The sequence below is a fragment of the Calidris pugnax genome, unplaced genomic scaffold, assembly GCF_001431845.1.
Source record: "Calidris pugnax isolate Ruff unplaced genomic scaffold, ASM143184v1 scaffold303, whole genome shotgun sequence".
In the NCBI taxonomy this organism is placed as follows: Eukaryota; Metazoa; Chordata; class Aves; order Charadriiformes; family Scolopacidae; genus Calidris; species Calidris pugnax.
The window spans coordinates 553870-568270 of NW_015091087.1; the positions used below are offsets into that span (position 1 = coordinate 553870).

General features: G+C 43.6%; 1 protein-coding gene across 1 annotated transcript in view; it reads right to left on the reverse strand.

Annotated features, from left to right (window-relative positions):
- Window positions 1-14401, reverse strand: part of NPAS2 (neuronal PAS domain protein 2) — a 108833-nt gene that overhangs the window by 13899 nt on the left and 80533 nt on the right. The window contains 8 exon segments of the mRNA XM_014957761.1: window positions 6156-6230; window positions 6426-6532; window positions 7270-7411; window positions 8113-8194; window positions 8809-8956; window positions 10159-10265; window positions 11573-11655; window positions 14056-14174. Coding sequence (XP_014813247.1) covers window positions 6156-6230; window positions 6426-6532; window positions 7270-7411; window positions 8113-8194; window positions 8809-8956; window positions 10159-10265; window positions 11573-11655; window positions 14056-14174 — 863 coding nt within the window.

Consider the following 14401-nt stretch of genomic DNA (forward strand, 5'->3'; position numbering starts at 1 on the left):
CAAAAAAAAAAAAAAAAAAAAAAAGAGGGGAAAATCAGTCATTATAATACAAACAGGCCTCAATAGAACATTGTTCTGTAAGAAGTTATTGGTTTCTTGATTGTAAAGCACAGCCAAAGGAATAAAAGACATGTTTGTAATATACTAACATCTAGGCAGAGATAAATCTTGTCTATTTTCAATTTTACGCACATATATTAAATTGCCTCAGTTAGAGTGATCTGCTTAGAACTGACCCCATTCTGTTAGGGAATTATCAGAAGGACTGTTTTTGAGAGTATGCTTTCAAACAGTTGCTTTCAAATATCAAGAGCATCTTAATTGGATGGCAAATGAGTGCATTATTTTTATTAGCCTGTAGTTTGGAGCCCTTAGTGTGTCATAACTGTATATTCCAGATGTGTTTTACTAACACTTTCCTTTTTCCACACAGAAATAGCAATGCTGCAATGGTTTATTCTGCTGAAGACTTCCTACAGCATCATGCACGCGACAGCTGACCACAATAAACATTTTCTAGGTTTCTACAGCTGAGTAGTAATTAAGCTACAAGAAATACTTGTGAAGTTATTTTTGTGCCTGAAGTAAACTGAATAGCTCAGCTCAGTGGGAGAAAGGCCATTCTAAATAATAACATAAAATGGAGATCACTAATCAGGGTCAAGAAGAAAGCGCAGGCTCCAGCAGCAGCCATACTTGGCACAAAGTGGAATCATTCAATAAGTGTTGAGGGGGCTAACACGGCAATAAATCCCGGGTTTTATTTGGCATTTTGGGGTATGATTCAAAGTCCACTAAAGTTAATTATTACTTTAATAAGCTTTGGAATAGTTGCTTTGCCTGAGCTCAAATTCCAAAAATAAAAAGCAGTCTTTGAAAAACAACAACAAAAAAACCCACTTCAAAAAATCTGTAAGCATTTCTGTAATCAAGGCTTCCAAGACCCCTCTGAAAACATGTGGTGCTGGAGTGTCCAGGCAAAAGAAAAAGAATTATTTTCCTGTGACTTGAAAACGGTGCCCTGTTCCTGTGGTTGTTCCAGCGGCTCTGTGCTAGTGGGTGAACTGATGCACGCTGCTGGAGCCTTCCTGCCCCATGGAGGTGCACTTGACTTTTCAATAGGAAAACAAAAGTGGTAATGAGAAGGGAATTAAGGAGAGCTCTGGTGCTAGCAACACTGTACAGTTAAATGAAATTTCTGGCTACTTAGAGAAAGCTAAATGTGACAGGTCAGATTTATATCAGCTAACTGCTTTGCCTTGAACCAGCTAAATACTTGAAATACCTTCACGTTCCCTCCAGCAAAGCTGAAATCTCCAAGTAAGTGGCCTTTAGGTGAGAAAGGATGAGAACTTCAGAGGGTTTATTTACCAGGGGGAGGGAGGCTTTCCCGCACAATCTGGGAGTCACCGCTCCAAGAGCGGTGGCAAGGTGGAGGGGAGTCTCATGGCCAGCCCTGCTGAGGGGGAAGGAGGGCTGCTAAGGTGGCCCACGCGGTTGCTGCTGGAAGAGGCCCTCAGAGCCCACTTTGGTGGCAGAGGTATCTGCGAGAGTTTGCAGCTTGCACCATCTGCCCAAGAAGGTAATGTGAGCACTTGGCCTCCAGCGCCGTGATCCGTGGCCCTTTTGCCTTCAAACCACAACCTGGTCCTCCCCCCAGAGCAGAAGATGCTGTCAAACCTCCCAAAGGGAAGTTTGTGTTGCTTCTAGTTGGTATTAAAGGGGAAAAGTCAGAGTGAGGTGTCTCTCTTTTTCTATTCCATGTATGAAGTATTAACCAGAGGAACAGAGGAGTGGAAACCTCTGATGTTTGGCAATGAGGACAAGTGACTCAAAGGGGCATCCAGTACTGTTGGTCGGAGCCTGGCTCCATGTTTCTGAAGAGTCCCAGGTACCCTCATTTTATGAATGAAACGATGCCGTGGCTTGTTCAGATGAGATGCAGCCAAGCCCTGCTTCAACCTGGGTCTGCACAGGATTTTTTAAAAAGCCAAGTCTTGCAACCTAATTCTTTCTGTAGGAACTCTGCTAGTGAGGACTTCTCAAGTCTTTAAAAGGGTCCTTATCAGAAAGGAATTAAAAACAATTTTAGTCAAAAGCTTCATTTTAACTGCCTGGCTTGCTGATGGCAGACTTTTCATTAATGTGCAAACTCCTTGAAGACACTTTGGGAAAGGAACCCGATTTTCTTCAATTAAAAAATGTAAGGAATTTTATAACAGATAATTCTATAATCGTCTTATACTTCAAGAAGAAACAAAATCCAATTCCAGGCCTTAGTTTTGAATTTAGAGTTTGAATGTAGAGTTTAACGGAAAAAATATATTGCTGTTGATTTTAAATTACTATTCCTTAATTTTTTTCCAGCACCTTCTTATATTTAGCATATTCATCTAGTATTGTCTTTTTGTTTTCTTTTTCCTGTGCTTTTTATATTAATACACTTAGCAGCAACAATTAGCTGGTCTACTAGAGTGGAAGCCATTACAGAAGAAGACAAGGAACTTTCTCTTCTGCTTTTTTCCCTTTCCCGTTGTCACCCCCAAATCTGTTGATAACTCCAGCAGTGACCCCTATGATTACAAAGATTCTATTGTTTTTCTACAATGAGATACTAACAGAAATTGACCTGCACCAGAGAGTGTTTATCTCAAGATCATTAACTGCTCTACTAATTAAGGGAGAAATAATAAATTAAAAGAGCCCAACTCAAAATGTTGCACAGAAAACACTGCACAGCTATAATTCTGCCATTGGCATCAGATGAAGTTGCTCTCTATCTCACTTTTAGTTATTTGCAAATTTCTGTAGGATTCTCAGAAAAGTGCATGTTATAATTGTACCAGATTTGCAGGTACAGTCAAACATGGGAGACTAAACCTATGAAAGGATCACCAGTTTAGTCAAGGTTTGTTAATGCAGACAAAAAAACCAAACCAAACCAAAACAAAACCACAGCAAAAGAGAAAAAAAGAGCGATGCTTTTGGGATCATGTTGGTGCGCATTTGGGTAGGGACAGGCTCAATGGTGCTGATGGTCCAGAGAGGCTGTACAGCCTGGGGAGAGGGACCAGTACTTCTGGGCTGTGACTCCCCACCACCAGCACGGACATCTGAAGGAGGCCATGCCTGAGGAGGGATGTTTCTCTCCACCGGATGCCACCCCAGGGTGCCAGGGTTATTCCCTATCTCTAGATGCTGGGGGGCTGCAGCCATGGAAAGGGGACCTGTGGCCCCCGTGTCTGTCAGGATGGTCCTCAATTTCAGATGTGATGAACAAAAAGATGGATACCTCAAAGACATTTCACAGAATCATAGAATCACAGAATCTTTTAGGTTGGAAGGGTCATCTTGTCCAACCGTCAACCTAACTGACAAAAATAGACACCCGCACAACAAACAAGAAGCATCACCATCACTAAACCATACCTCCCAGCACTACATCAACCTGTCTTTTGAACACCTCCAGGGATGGTGCCTCAACCACCTCCCTGGGCAGCCCATTCCAATGTCTGTCCAATGTCCTTCCTACAAGTTTCATGGCAGCAGGTAACTGGATAAAGAAAAGAGACCCAATTCATTTTTTAGCTTGGTTTCCTTTGAACCTTTCATTTCTGCCTACCTTTCCACTTTCCATCCTTCCGGCTGACACTAGAGACATGCAACAAGGTTGTGAGAGCCTCAAAAATACCAGGTTGCTGTACTTTCATGAAAGCTATAGCTGAGCAAAGGAGAGAGGGATCCACTCGTCCCTTCCTCCTGCAGGAAAGGTTGGGTTGGTGCACCAGCCTGGTGAGGCGCAGCCCCTGGGAAACCCGACTTTCATTAGTTCTGCAGCTCACCGAACAACTTGTTCCTTCTCTCTGTCTTCTGAATAACACCTGCGCAATCCCAAACGGATTATTAGTGCTAATTATTATGCAGTCATCAGCATCCGCTGTGTTGTAGGGGATTTTAATTTATTACAATGAGGAAGGCAAACAAACAAATATTCTAATAGGGAGCGCTTGGTTTAAAGCAAACCATTTGCATTCAGGCGACATCTAGTGCTGCGCTGTCTGTTCATTCAGTCAAGCAAGGCAGAAACCACATTTCGGCGGGGACAAAACCATCACAGCCTCTGCTCGAAATAAGCAGAAGCTACAACCACATTTCGGCGGAGACAAAACCATCACAGCCTCTGCTCGAAATAAAACTAATCAAAGTTGAAGCAGGTGGCGCCTGAGGTGGCAGCTGGCCGCTGGCTGCAGATGCGGTTGTGGCCACTTAAAATGTCCTTTCCCCTCTGCTGCTGCCCCGTAGCTGGATGTTACCCACAGAGCCCATCAGAGCACCAGGGTCCTGCTGAACTGCTGCAAAACGGTCAGCTGGGAAACCCAGGGAATGGTGGTGGTGGGAGGCAGGCGTACCTGGGTTTTGTCACCCGCTTACTTAGTGCTGCAGGCACCTTGTCTTTTAAATAATGGATTATCTTGCCGGGTGCTGCAGGGACCTTGTCTTTTAAATAATGGATTATCTTGCTGTAGGCTGACACGTTTATTATTTTAAGGTGGGAAGTACAGAATAGTTTCATAATTTTCATCGTATTTTATGAAAATCACCCAAGTCTTTGGAGACTTGCTACTTTTCCCAGGAGTATCGCTACGGGGTGTGAGCCTTGGTAACCTGAGCTGCAACGCCTGGTGCTATTTCCCAGCTCTACATTGAGGGAAGCTCCACCTTGAGCTTCATCAGGAGCATTAGGGTGTTAAAGCACTGGAACAGGTTGCCCACGGAAGCTGTGGATGCCCCATCCCTGGAGGTGTTCAAGGCCAGGCTGGATGGGGCTTTGAGCAACCTGCTCTAGTGGGAGGTGTCCCCGCCCATGGCAGGGGGGTTGGAACTTGATTGTCTTTAAGGTCCCTTCCAACTCTAACCATTCTACAATTCTATGATTGCTGTGACTTTGCTGCCAGTCAAGAAAAGGGCTGTCTGACTTGACAGACTGGAGTCAGCCCTCTTCCTTTCACTGAGATGTAGCCAGCCCAAAAAGGCTGAACGGCACCCTGATTTGGTGAAGAAGAAATGGAGCTGGCGTGCAAGTAAGAGCGTTTTACTGGTAAGGGACAAGGTGGCGAGGTTCTTGGTAAGCAACTGGTAAAGCATCTCCTCACAAAACGCTTTGACAGAGAAGAAAGGGAGGTAGAAAAAAAGTAATACAAAACATGTGTGGGTTTATAATAAATAAACTAATTGATGTTTGGAAGTGCATTAATGAATAACGGAGAGAAATATCTGTAAAGGAAAGTGAATGCTCAGAGCAGATAATTGATATGCTGTTTCTTCGCTGCATGCTGGTGTGGAGTCGTGAAAAGAATATTAAACAGAGAAGATAAATGAGAATTTGTTATTTTAAAGCGGGGTTCCTCAGGACTTTCTATGTTTTATATGCTACAGGAAGAAGCTCTGGGATCTTGTGAACAAGTACAGGATACCAATGGTAGAAGCAGCGTAGTCCAGGACTACTCTGTGATTTCTAAATTCAGAGGATGATGGGGTGTATCATCACAGCATGACCACAGGAGAGAAACAGTGTGATGGGAACATGGTACTCAAATTTTCTCCTTCAAAATCCACTGCAAATGAAACCCCGAGGTGGCTTTTTGGCCCATCACCCACTTTTGGGATTTCCCTGGAGGAATTTGTCTCTAGTGGCATCCTCTCTGCTACTGGCACACTCACAAAATGGGTTTTGTTGAACTTGCATGTCCCTTTCTGCATCAGCACATCCAAACAGGTGTTTTTAGGAGAACTGGGGGTCTTTGTTAGTTTTCGGGTTTAATTCTCATTGTGACCTTGATTTTGATGGGACCTGATTCTGTAGAAGCAAAGGTGAAAACTCTTTTTCCATTTGTTTTTTGATCTTCTGTCAAATAGATGTGTGTGTGCACCGGAACCTACATGTACCTGGACCTCTGCTCTGAATGCCTGCATGCAGATAGATGATTAAATATGCAAGTGTAAAATTCAGATTACTTTCCTATAATATTTTAAGTGTTTGAAAGCTGGTACATTTGGGGATTTTAGCTACTAGAGAGGTAACCTGTAAGCTCTAAAAGGAGAAAATGTCAGGAGATAGACAAGTGACCTATTCCACTTCCAAATTCCCAACTAACCTGTGCCAGAGGTGCAGGCTGATTTTGCAGGGTTGCTTGAGGCAGCACCTGCTGCGGGAGGAGCTCACATGAAGGCTGAAAAGGCAAAGAAACCTGGGTTAAAACCAAACCAAACCAAAACACAACAAAACTTTATTTATAAGTTTGGCTCCTTTAAATTTTAGGTTTCTTCTAATGGCATGGCTTCTGTGTAAGTGATTTCTAATTGCTAAGCTGTGTATGTGGCACATGCTACATACCGTCTGCCTATTTTGATGACTCTGAGGTTACCTGAAGAGCGGTGGGTTGACTGAGTCTATGCACGGATAAATCCTGCTGCGCGCTTGGTGTCCTTGGCAAGGGTGTGTTAGACTCTGCAGTCAGTTTCGTTGGTGTAGCTGCAAGAAAAGTACCGTTGAGTTCTCGCACGCTGGAAATCACCCCCGGTTGAAGTGGGAATTACAGCGAGACCTGGCTAGAAATGATTATGGCCTGGCTAAATTCCAGCAGGAGTCAAGGTTCTGGTTGACTTCAATGGAAGTAAAACTAAAATGATGAGGAGGGCTTGGGCAAAGATAAAAATATACGAGAGAGATTATGACTCTGTGCTGCAATGAATGGAGCAGAAGGACCCAAGAGCTGTTCTAAAACAGCTGGAACTCCCTTCATATGAGGTGAATAGCTATAAATGTAGCTTAGCTCATTGACTTTTCTTCCAGAGCAGGGAGCAGAAGGAGTGTATAAGATGTCCCCAAGTCTTGGCTGGAGCATCCTGAATCTTGGCCAGAAAAGAGTCACCCGCAGGCTGCTATTACTCATATAAGTCTAGAGGGGCCTTGTATTGTTCATACTGATGCCCTCAAATCTGAAGACAGAACTCCTCATTTTCATAACAGATTGAAACAGCAGGACTCATGGCTAGTCCCTCTACTCATTTTCCAGTGTTTGGACAATTGCACTAGAACCTTGCTTCTTGTATGTTACCATTTCAGATGATGCACTTGATCGTCAGTGACAAACACATATCATCAGTATCTCATAAATAACTTTTAAATTAGCAGCTATGGTGTACAGACACACAATCTGTAGCTTGGCTAAATTAAAAATAGTGCAGTAACCCAGGAATGCCACTCACATGCAGGATCTGACTTGGGTGTGTGGGAAGATTTTGGTGAGCTCCTGGATGATACTGAGGGTGTCCGACTAGCGCTAAGGATTGAGGCACCAATATCGAGTGCATTAAAGTGCTGTTCAGGATCCAAGCTGGCGCCACTGTCCTAAAACAAACCAAAAAAAAAAGGGAATAGGTATTGTATCTGTCAGGAGGAAAACATTTTCAAATGCATCTAGTAATGGTTGCACACCCAGTTCTTTGGCTGGCCTAAAATGACTTGAGCAGAACTAATCCCAGGTAGGCCAGCAGAAGACCTGGGCACAGGTATCAATGTCCCTTCCAAATAGCATCTAACTAATGCATTTTACAAAGAGTTATCACTGAACTGGAAATAAATAGCAAGCTACTGCCATAGTCATTTTGTACCTTCAGATGTTTTTCTGAATCTTTCTTTTGTATTCAGTTGGATATGACAGTGACTGCAACCTCTGTGAGACGCGCAGCTGTGCACCCAGGAGAAGCTTTTCTTTCTTCCCTCAGCAGACACCGAGAAGAGGCCAAGAAGGCCGATTGCCAGAACATGTCCAAATGAATATTTAAACTGTAGTACCTTGCCAAGGGAAGGTGTAGATACCTCACACTGCCCCTGCCCGTGTTCCGCATAATTTGTGGCTGTTACTGATCTCCAGGTTTATCTTTCCATGAGCTTATCCCATTTAGTTTAAAATTATTCAAGTGAGGAATGAATTCTAAAGTTGAGGGAATCCACCCAGAAAGACAATGCTGGAGTCTTCAGTGATGTTAACATAGGAACAAGTTGTGATTACTATATAGATTCATGAAGGAAACCTTCTCTCTTTGTACCTTTAGTGCTGAGGACACAACCTCTGAGGACACTTCTTCCAAGCCCATCTCCTGTCTCCTCTCCACCCGAACATCTGCATAACTGAATGTAAAATATAATTGTATGTATCAACGTGGCATTGTTGCAGTCCATAAAATGTGCTTTAAGCAAATAGAGGAGCAAATTATTGTAACATTTTACAAGTTAAATGAACAGCTGAAAAATCACTTAAGTCAGATGCTACTGAATACCATTGGAGAGACTTTTAATTTTCAGCTTTTTCTTTGTTCCTGTCTTTTTGAAGCCAAGAGGTATATTAAAGAAGTATATATAAAGGTCAAGTTCACAGCCTACAACCACTTTATAACTTCACTGGAAAGCTTCAACACATCTCTTTAAAAAACATTGTAAGGATTAGGGCTTAAGTAATTATTAGAATAGTGAAGGAATCTGTCTATTCCCTATATTTGCACAAAATGGAAAAATGCAACAGTTAATCTGCCCCTGAAGTCCTGATTGGCAAATCAAGCTGAGAATAAAGTAAGGTTTAGCCTGATCATTTTTCTATAATGAACATATATCCTTCAGAGAGGTCAGTCTTCTTTTTTTGTTACATAAAAGACACAATTTTTCTAGGAGAAAATTTTGGCAATCATGAGGATGGCCCTTATCTTACTGTCCTTTATGTCCCCGCCGGTTGATGGGATTTTCCATACCTTACCACCATGTGTGTGCACACAATGAACTCTGGCTTGGAGTTCCACTGGTGGTAAGTGATATAGTAATGGGTCTGGAGCCAGATCCACTGCTGTCCTTTGGTCAGAAACCGATAGCAGCACGACTTCCCCTTGCCAAACTGCATCACTGTCAGCAGAAAATACACACAGCTTGTAGCACAATTTATGATGTGAAAATGACATGAAATGTGAAAAGTGTGACAAAAGTATCATCGATTCCCAAGGGAGACAGGAGTCTAAGCACCTTTCTAGTGAGTGGTCCTGTCACTCCTACGATAGAGCAAATATCATAAAGATCAGTAACCATCTTTTTCTGACACTTCAAATTGTACATTCTTACAAAGTACAGTTAACCTTAATTTTGGACATTAATGCATTAGTGTCTGCTACAACTTAAAACATAGATCTTACCCTGTTTTATGTGCTGATCACATACTGCTTAATTAGACATCTGGGATTAATTTCTAAGAGTGATCATCTTAACTTCTATAGCGGAAAAGTACAGGACAAAAATGCTTGAAAAGAGGAGTATTGTGTGCAGATGGATTCAGAACGAAGTGAGTATAGGAGATAACATCGTGCAAAGAAAAAAATCGTTTGAAACTGAAAGAAAATTCCCAGACTGACAAGAATTCAAACTGCAGTAAACTGGGGTGTATTAAAGGTTTTAAAGATTCACTGACAAAATTAATCTCTGCTTTTTTCCCCCAGTGATTTCAAGGGGTTCCCAAACATGCACCTATTTAGCCTTTCTATATTTTAATGTCAACATATAAAAACTAATGTTGACAGGATATCTTCAGGCCACCCAGAGGTGGTAAGACGAGATGTACCAGCCAGTTCTGTAAGCAAATATTTGAAAAGGATTGCCTCATTTTATTTACTTAGTGAAAGAGTTTTTCAATTAAATCTTAATAGACTGTATTTAAATAACCACAGGTAATCCCACATACGTGGTGAACAACATTAGGGTAAATAATCCACCAGAATTTTACAAAATAGGATCTCCTCTGAGATTGCTTGAACTATTCCCATATATTCTTTAGTAATAGGATGGGGGTCTAATCTGCTGTATTTTACCCATCCAGTGAGTCTTGCTGACTGCTTCTGGGTAAGGTAAAATTGTATTTTTCCGATCTTGGTAAGTCTGGCCCAAACGCTGATCAGCTGCAGTGCCCCCAATCTGCTATAATTCCACTAAGAAATATAGGTGTGAGGCCAGGGTCAAACCTCCCCTTCTAAGTTTAAACCAGTTTTAACTGAAACTACATTTCCCTGAGGAGGGGTGTCCCAGTGACTCCACAGGAACCCGGGCTATGCAATACTTACAGTGTTCGTGGCACCTTGCTAGCAGCTCTAGGTCATCTATATGGTAATAGTCGTAGCCAGAAGTACCCAGCACTTCAAAAGGCAAGTATCCTATGATCGGCGGTGCTCTGCGGTTGGGCACAATGTCAGTGAACTCATAAGCCATGAAAGAAACTGCAGTTTGACACAGATATGTAAAAAAGCCCAGATCCCATCTGGATGGGTGTCAGTTGTCCACCCCAGGGGACCAGATCCTGATTTTCCCCCACCTTGTGCCCAGGATGCCCAGCTGGACATGGCACCTTCCCCTCAGGACATGGCCATGACAACGCCATCTTTCTGGGGGAAATGTGGTTGTGGAAAGTGACTCAGTTTCTTGGGGACCTTCACAAGAAGCTGCTGTGGGGGGAGCTATTATAGAATCACAGAATCATACAATGACATGGGGTTGGAAGGGACCTCTGGAGATCATCTAGTCCAATCCCCCTGCCAAAGTAGGTCCACCTAGAGCAGGTTACACAGGAACTTGTCCAGACAGGTCTTTAATGTCTCCAGAGGAGGAGACTCCGCCACCCCACTGGGGAGCCTATTCTAGTGCTCTGCCGCCCTCAAAGTGAAGAAGTTCCTCCTCATGTTTAGATGGAACTTCTCATGTTCAAGTTTGTGCCCGTTTCCTCTTGTCCTGTCACTGGGCACCACTGAAAAAAGACCAGCCCCATCCTCTTGACACCCACCCTTTAAGTATTTATATGCATTGATCAGATCCCCCCTCAGCCTTCTCTTCTCCAGACTAAAAAGACCCAAGTCCCTCAGCCTCTCCTTGCAAGGGAGATGCCCCAGGCCCTTATTCCCTGGCTGCTCCTCGGTCAGGGGCTCTGCTGTGGCTCACACAGTCCCTGCACAGGGAAAAAACGCATGGCAAGGTGATAGGAAGCCATCGTCTGCCCGGGACTTGGGGTTAGGAGGGGAGATCATCTGTGCCTCTTCCTGTTGGGTGTCTGCAGGCCCCGTCCATGGCGTGCAGAGGCAGTTGCTTTGTACCTTTGCGAGCGCGGTTGCCCCAAGGCCAACGCAGACTTTCCCTCCGTAACTCGGTGGGAATTGCACACACACAGTCAATGGCTGGATTTGGAAAGAATGAATTCTGCAGCTGTGTAATAATGAGATGATTTTGCCACGTGACAGACGTCGGCCCATTGATATTTTTAAAGCAAGAACAAGCTGATCACAAATCCGGCCTGAGAGACAGTTTTGTTTTAAAACACTGATAAAAATAAATGCAGGCTAAAATAGTAAATATCATCTTTTGTAGGCATTTTAGTGGTTGTCTTCCTGTTTGGATGTGAAACGTAACACCATTTGAGAGAATTGCACTTATGAAAATGGCAGTAGACAAGCACTGAACACAACGAGGAGCGCTTTTCTTGTCACCAACCTGTGATCCAGGAATAAAAATTTCCACTCCAGACTGTGTCTCGAAGTGAATTCCTCTAGAGGTTCTTCCACGATGCACATCTCCTGTTTGGTGAAGAAAACCGACTTACTGAGAGTTGCAGCTTCACCTCTCAGCTTCATCTAGCTTTTGTTAGCTATAAATACACGGTGTGTAAGAGGAGAAAACAAAGGATTCACACGTTTTCTGGCAATTCTGGAGAGCAATCTATTGTATTTATCAATGTCAACATTTCTGCAGGAGCGGGGGAGTAGAACTTGTGATGTACGTGGACTTAAGAGCTGTAACTGTTCCTCGGAGTGCTAAAGTTTTTATGGCTTTGAAGCAGTGGCTGGGATGTGACAGCTGTGCTCCCCACGGCCCCGAGGAGCAATGCCCCTTCCCAACATCCAGCTTGTGCTTGGTCCCACCTGGGTTTGCCATGTCTTTCCTCATTCTCTTTGTGTTACTTAAGGTACCCACTGCCCTCGCCCAACTCTTTTGGATGTCTGCCCTCTGAGCCCTCTTCCAAAAGGGTGGCACTTTTGCCTTGTGCTTCACTCCCACAGAGAAGAAGCTGACTCTCAAAACTCACAGCAGCCCCGGCTGCTCATAAAAATGATAATTAATAAGTGAATTACAGGTGGTAGGGCATGGGGCTGGCTGTGAGCCAGGACATGCTTGGACCAGAGGAATGGGGATCAGAACGTAGTTGGCAGGGATCAGTTGGGTGGAGGAGGGAAGGGAAGGGAAGGGAAGGGAAGGGAAGGGAAGGGAAGGATAGTACTCCTACAGGACACTGAGTTTTGCTACAGAAGCAGAAAATAGGGAAAAGCTGCCTTTTTGTGTCCCGTAAGTTAAAAAAACCAAAACAAATCAAAATACAAATCACAAAAAATTGAAGGTGGAAGGGTGACTATAGTATTTATCTGATAAAAACAACACTGAGAGATTTGGTTTTCATGTGCATTTAAAAATAAAGGTGGATAACAGAACATCCAAATTATTAATTAAAAACATGAAGCACCGTCTGTTTGCTATCTTCTATTCTCCTCTCAGATTCCTCCAGGGTTACCGTGTCCCTCCTGTCTCTCGTGCAGGAGGATCTCCACCATCACTGGTAAGGACAGCCTGTCTGCTGGTCCCTGACATTGCTGTCCCTCTGCTCCCTGATGCCATGTTCCCCAGTGCAAGTGACACCCTCTCATTGTCTCCTCTGCCACTTCTCTCTCTGTTGTCACTCTCAGGGACAGAAGTCTTTCAGGCCACCAGTGTTTGAGACCGTCTTGGCACCACAGGAAAGCTGAGGTGTGCTGCCATCAAGCTTTTTTTTTGATACATATCAATGCTCACAAAGGTGATTAAAGTTGCTGGCTGTAGATTGGCAAAAGGCTTCATGTATATCTTAAATTCCTCTCCCCTCCCCTCTCCAGTTTACACCAAAATCCATGCTGATGCCAAGAACCTCCCCTAAAATTCAAGGTGCAACATGCAAACATTGCTGTGTGAAATCAAAATGCTGATTCTGCTCGCTTAGGCAGTCAGATAAATATTTTTTACTTCATTTTAGAGCAGTAAGTCAAGACTGGGAGTTAAATGAGTCACCCAGGTGTACTCAAGAGATCAGTGTGCATGGTTTTCTGGCAGCTAACACCTTCTCTGGGTTGTTCAGCAGCTGCATACCCCTAGCACTGAGCAGCTCATTGCTACTTACAGCCCATTTTATTTCCATGTTTACTTTGAGATGTTAGCTGCCCAAAGACAAGGGAATTTGCTTTCAGGGTTCTCAGAGAACCTTAACTCCAGCCTCTACTGCTAAGATGATTACTGTGGCTAAGATTTATGGGAAGTGTTCTCACTTACCCAGAAGGGACTGTAATTGCCTGCTGGGGCCATGAATCAGTCGAGAGTGCCCTGCAGGTCCCTGAGCAGTAGTGGAGCCAGGCCAAGGGAGCAGTGATTTCATACTGGCTAGGTCTCCGTTAGATTTTTTAATTTAACCTCTGAAGACAGGACACCTGATGCAGTAGCTCACATTTGTTAACTAGGGAACCACAGGGCCAGGCAGAAGGTTGGGTGGTCTATCCTTATTTCCATAAGCAGCTATCTTACTACCAGGATTTGAGAGGAGGGAAACTAGCAGCAGTTACCCAAAACCACTGAGGGGCTCAAATGGAAGCATTGGTGACCATCTGTACACTGGCCTGTCACAGGGACAGAAAGCAGCAAAGAAGAACCCAATTTCAAAGTGACTTTTGCAATTCCTACTGCAAGGAGAGTTTCCATTTCCCTTGGAAGGGGGGCAGAAGTGACACTGCTTCTGCAGATCCTGGCTCGCACCGATAATCCTCTTCACTGGATTTTTATGCATGAAATGTGATAGCTGTAATCCATTCAATTAGTAAAATTAAGAACTTTGCGTGTCACTCTGTCTGAAAGTGTTTTGAGAAGTTCTGAAACGAATGGGATCCAGGGTGCGCGCTTACCTTTAAAAACTGAGGCGTTGCCAAACGAACGGTCGCAACGAAGCAGATCTGCTTTCCCGGGGATGTTCTGTAAGCCCTTGGGACAGCCTCCTCAAAGCCATTGCAAGTGGAGTTAGGCACTAGGTAGGGAAAAAAACGGGACTCGGAGTCATGCCTCAGATTTGCTCTCCCTGAATATTTTGCACACTTGAAGCATGCTAATACTGATTTTATTCAGAAAAGCGCTCTAAAAGCTTTTAAAGCTGATATGCATATATTTAAATTCAAGTCAGTCATGTTAGGCAGAAAGACATCAGAGCTTAACTTCAAGTATGAATCTTATAGGTTAATCCTGATAAAAATAAGG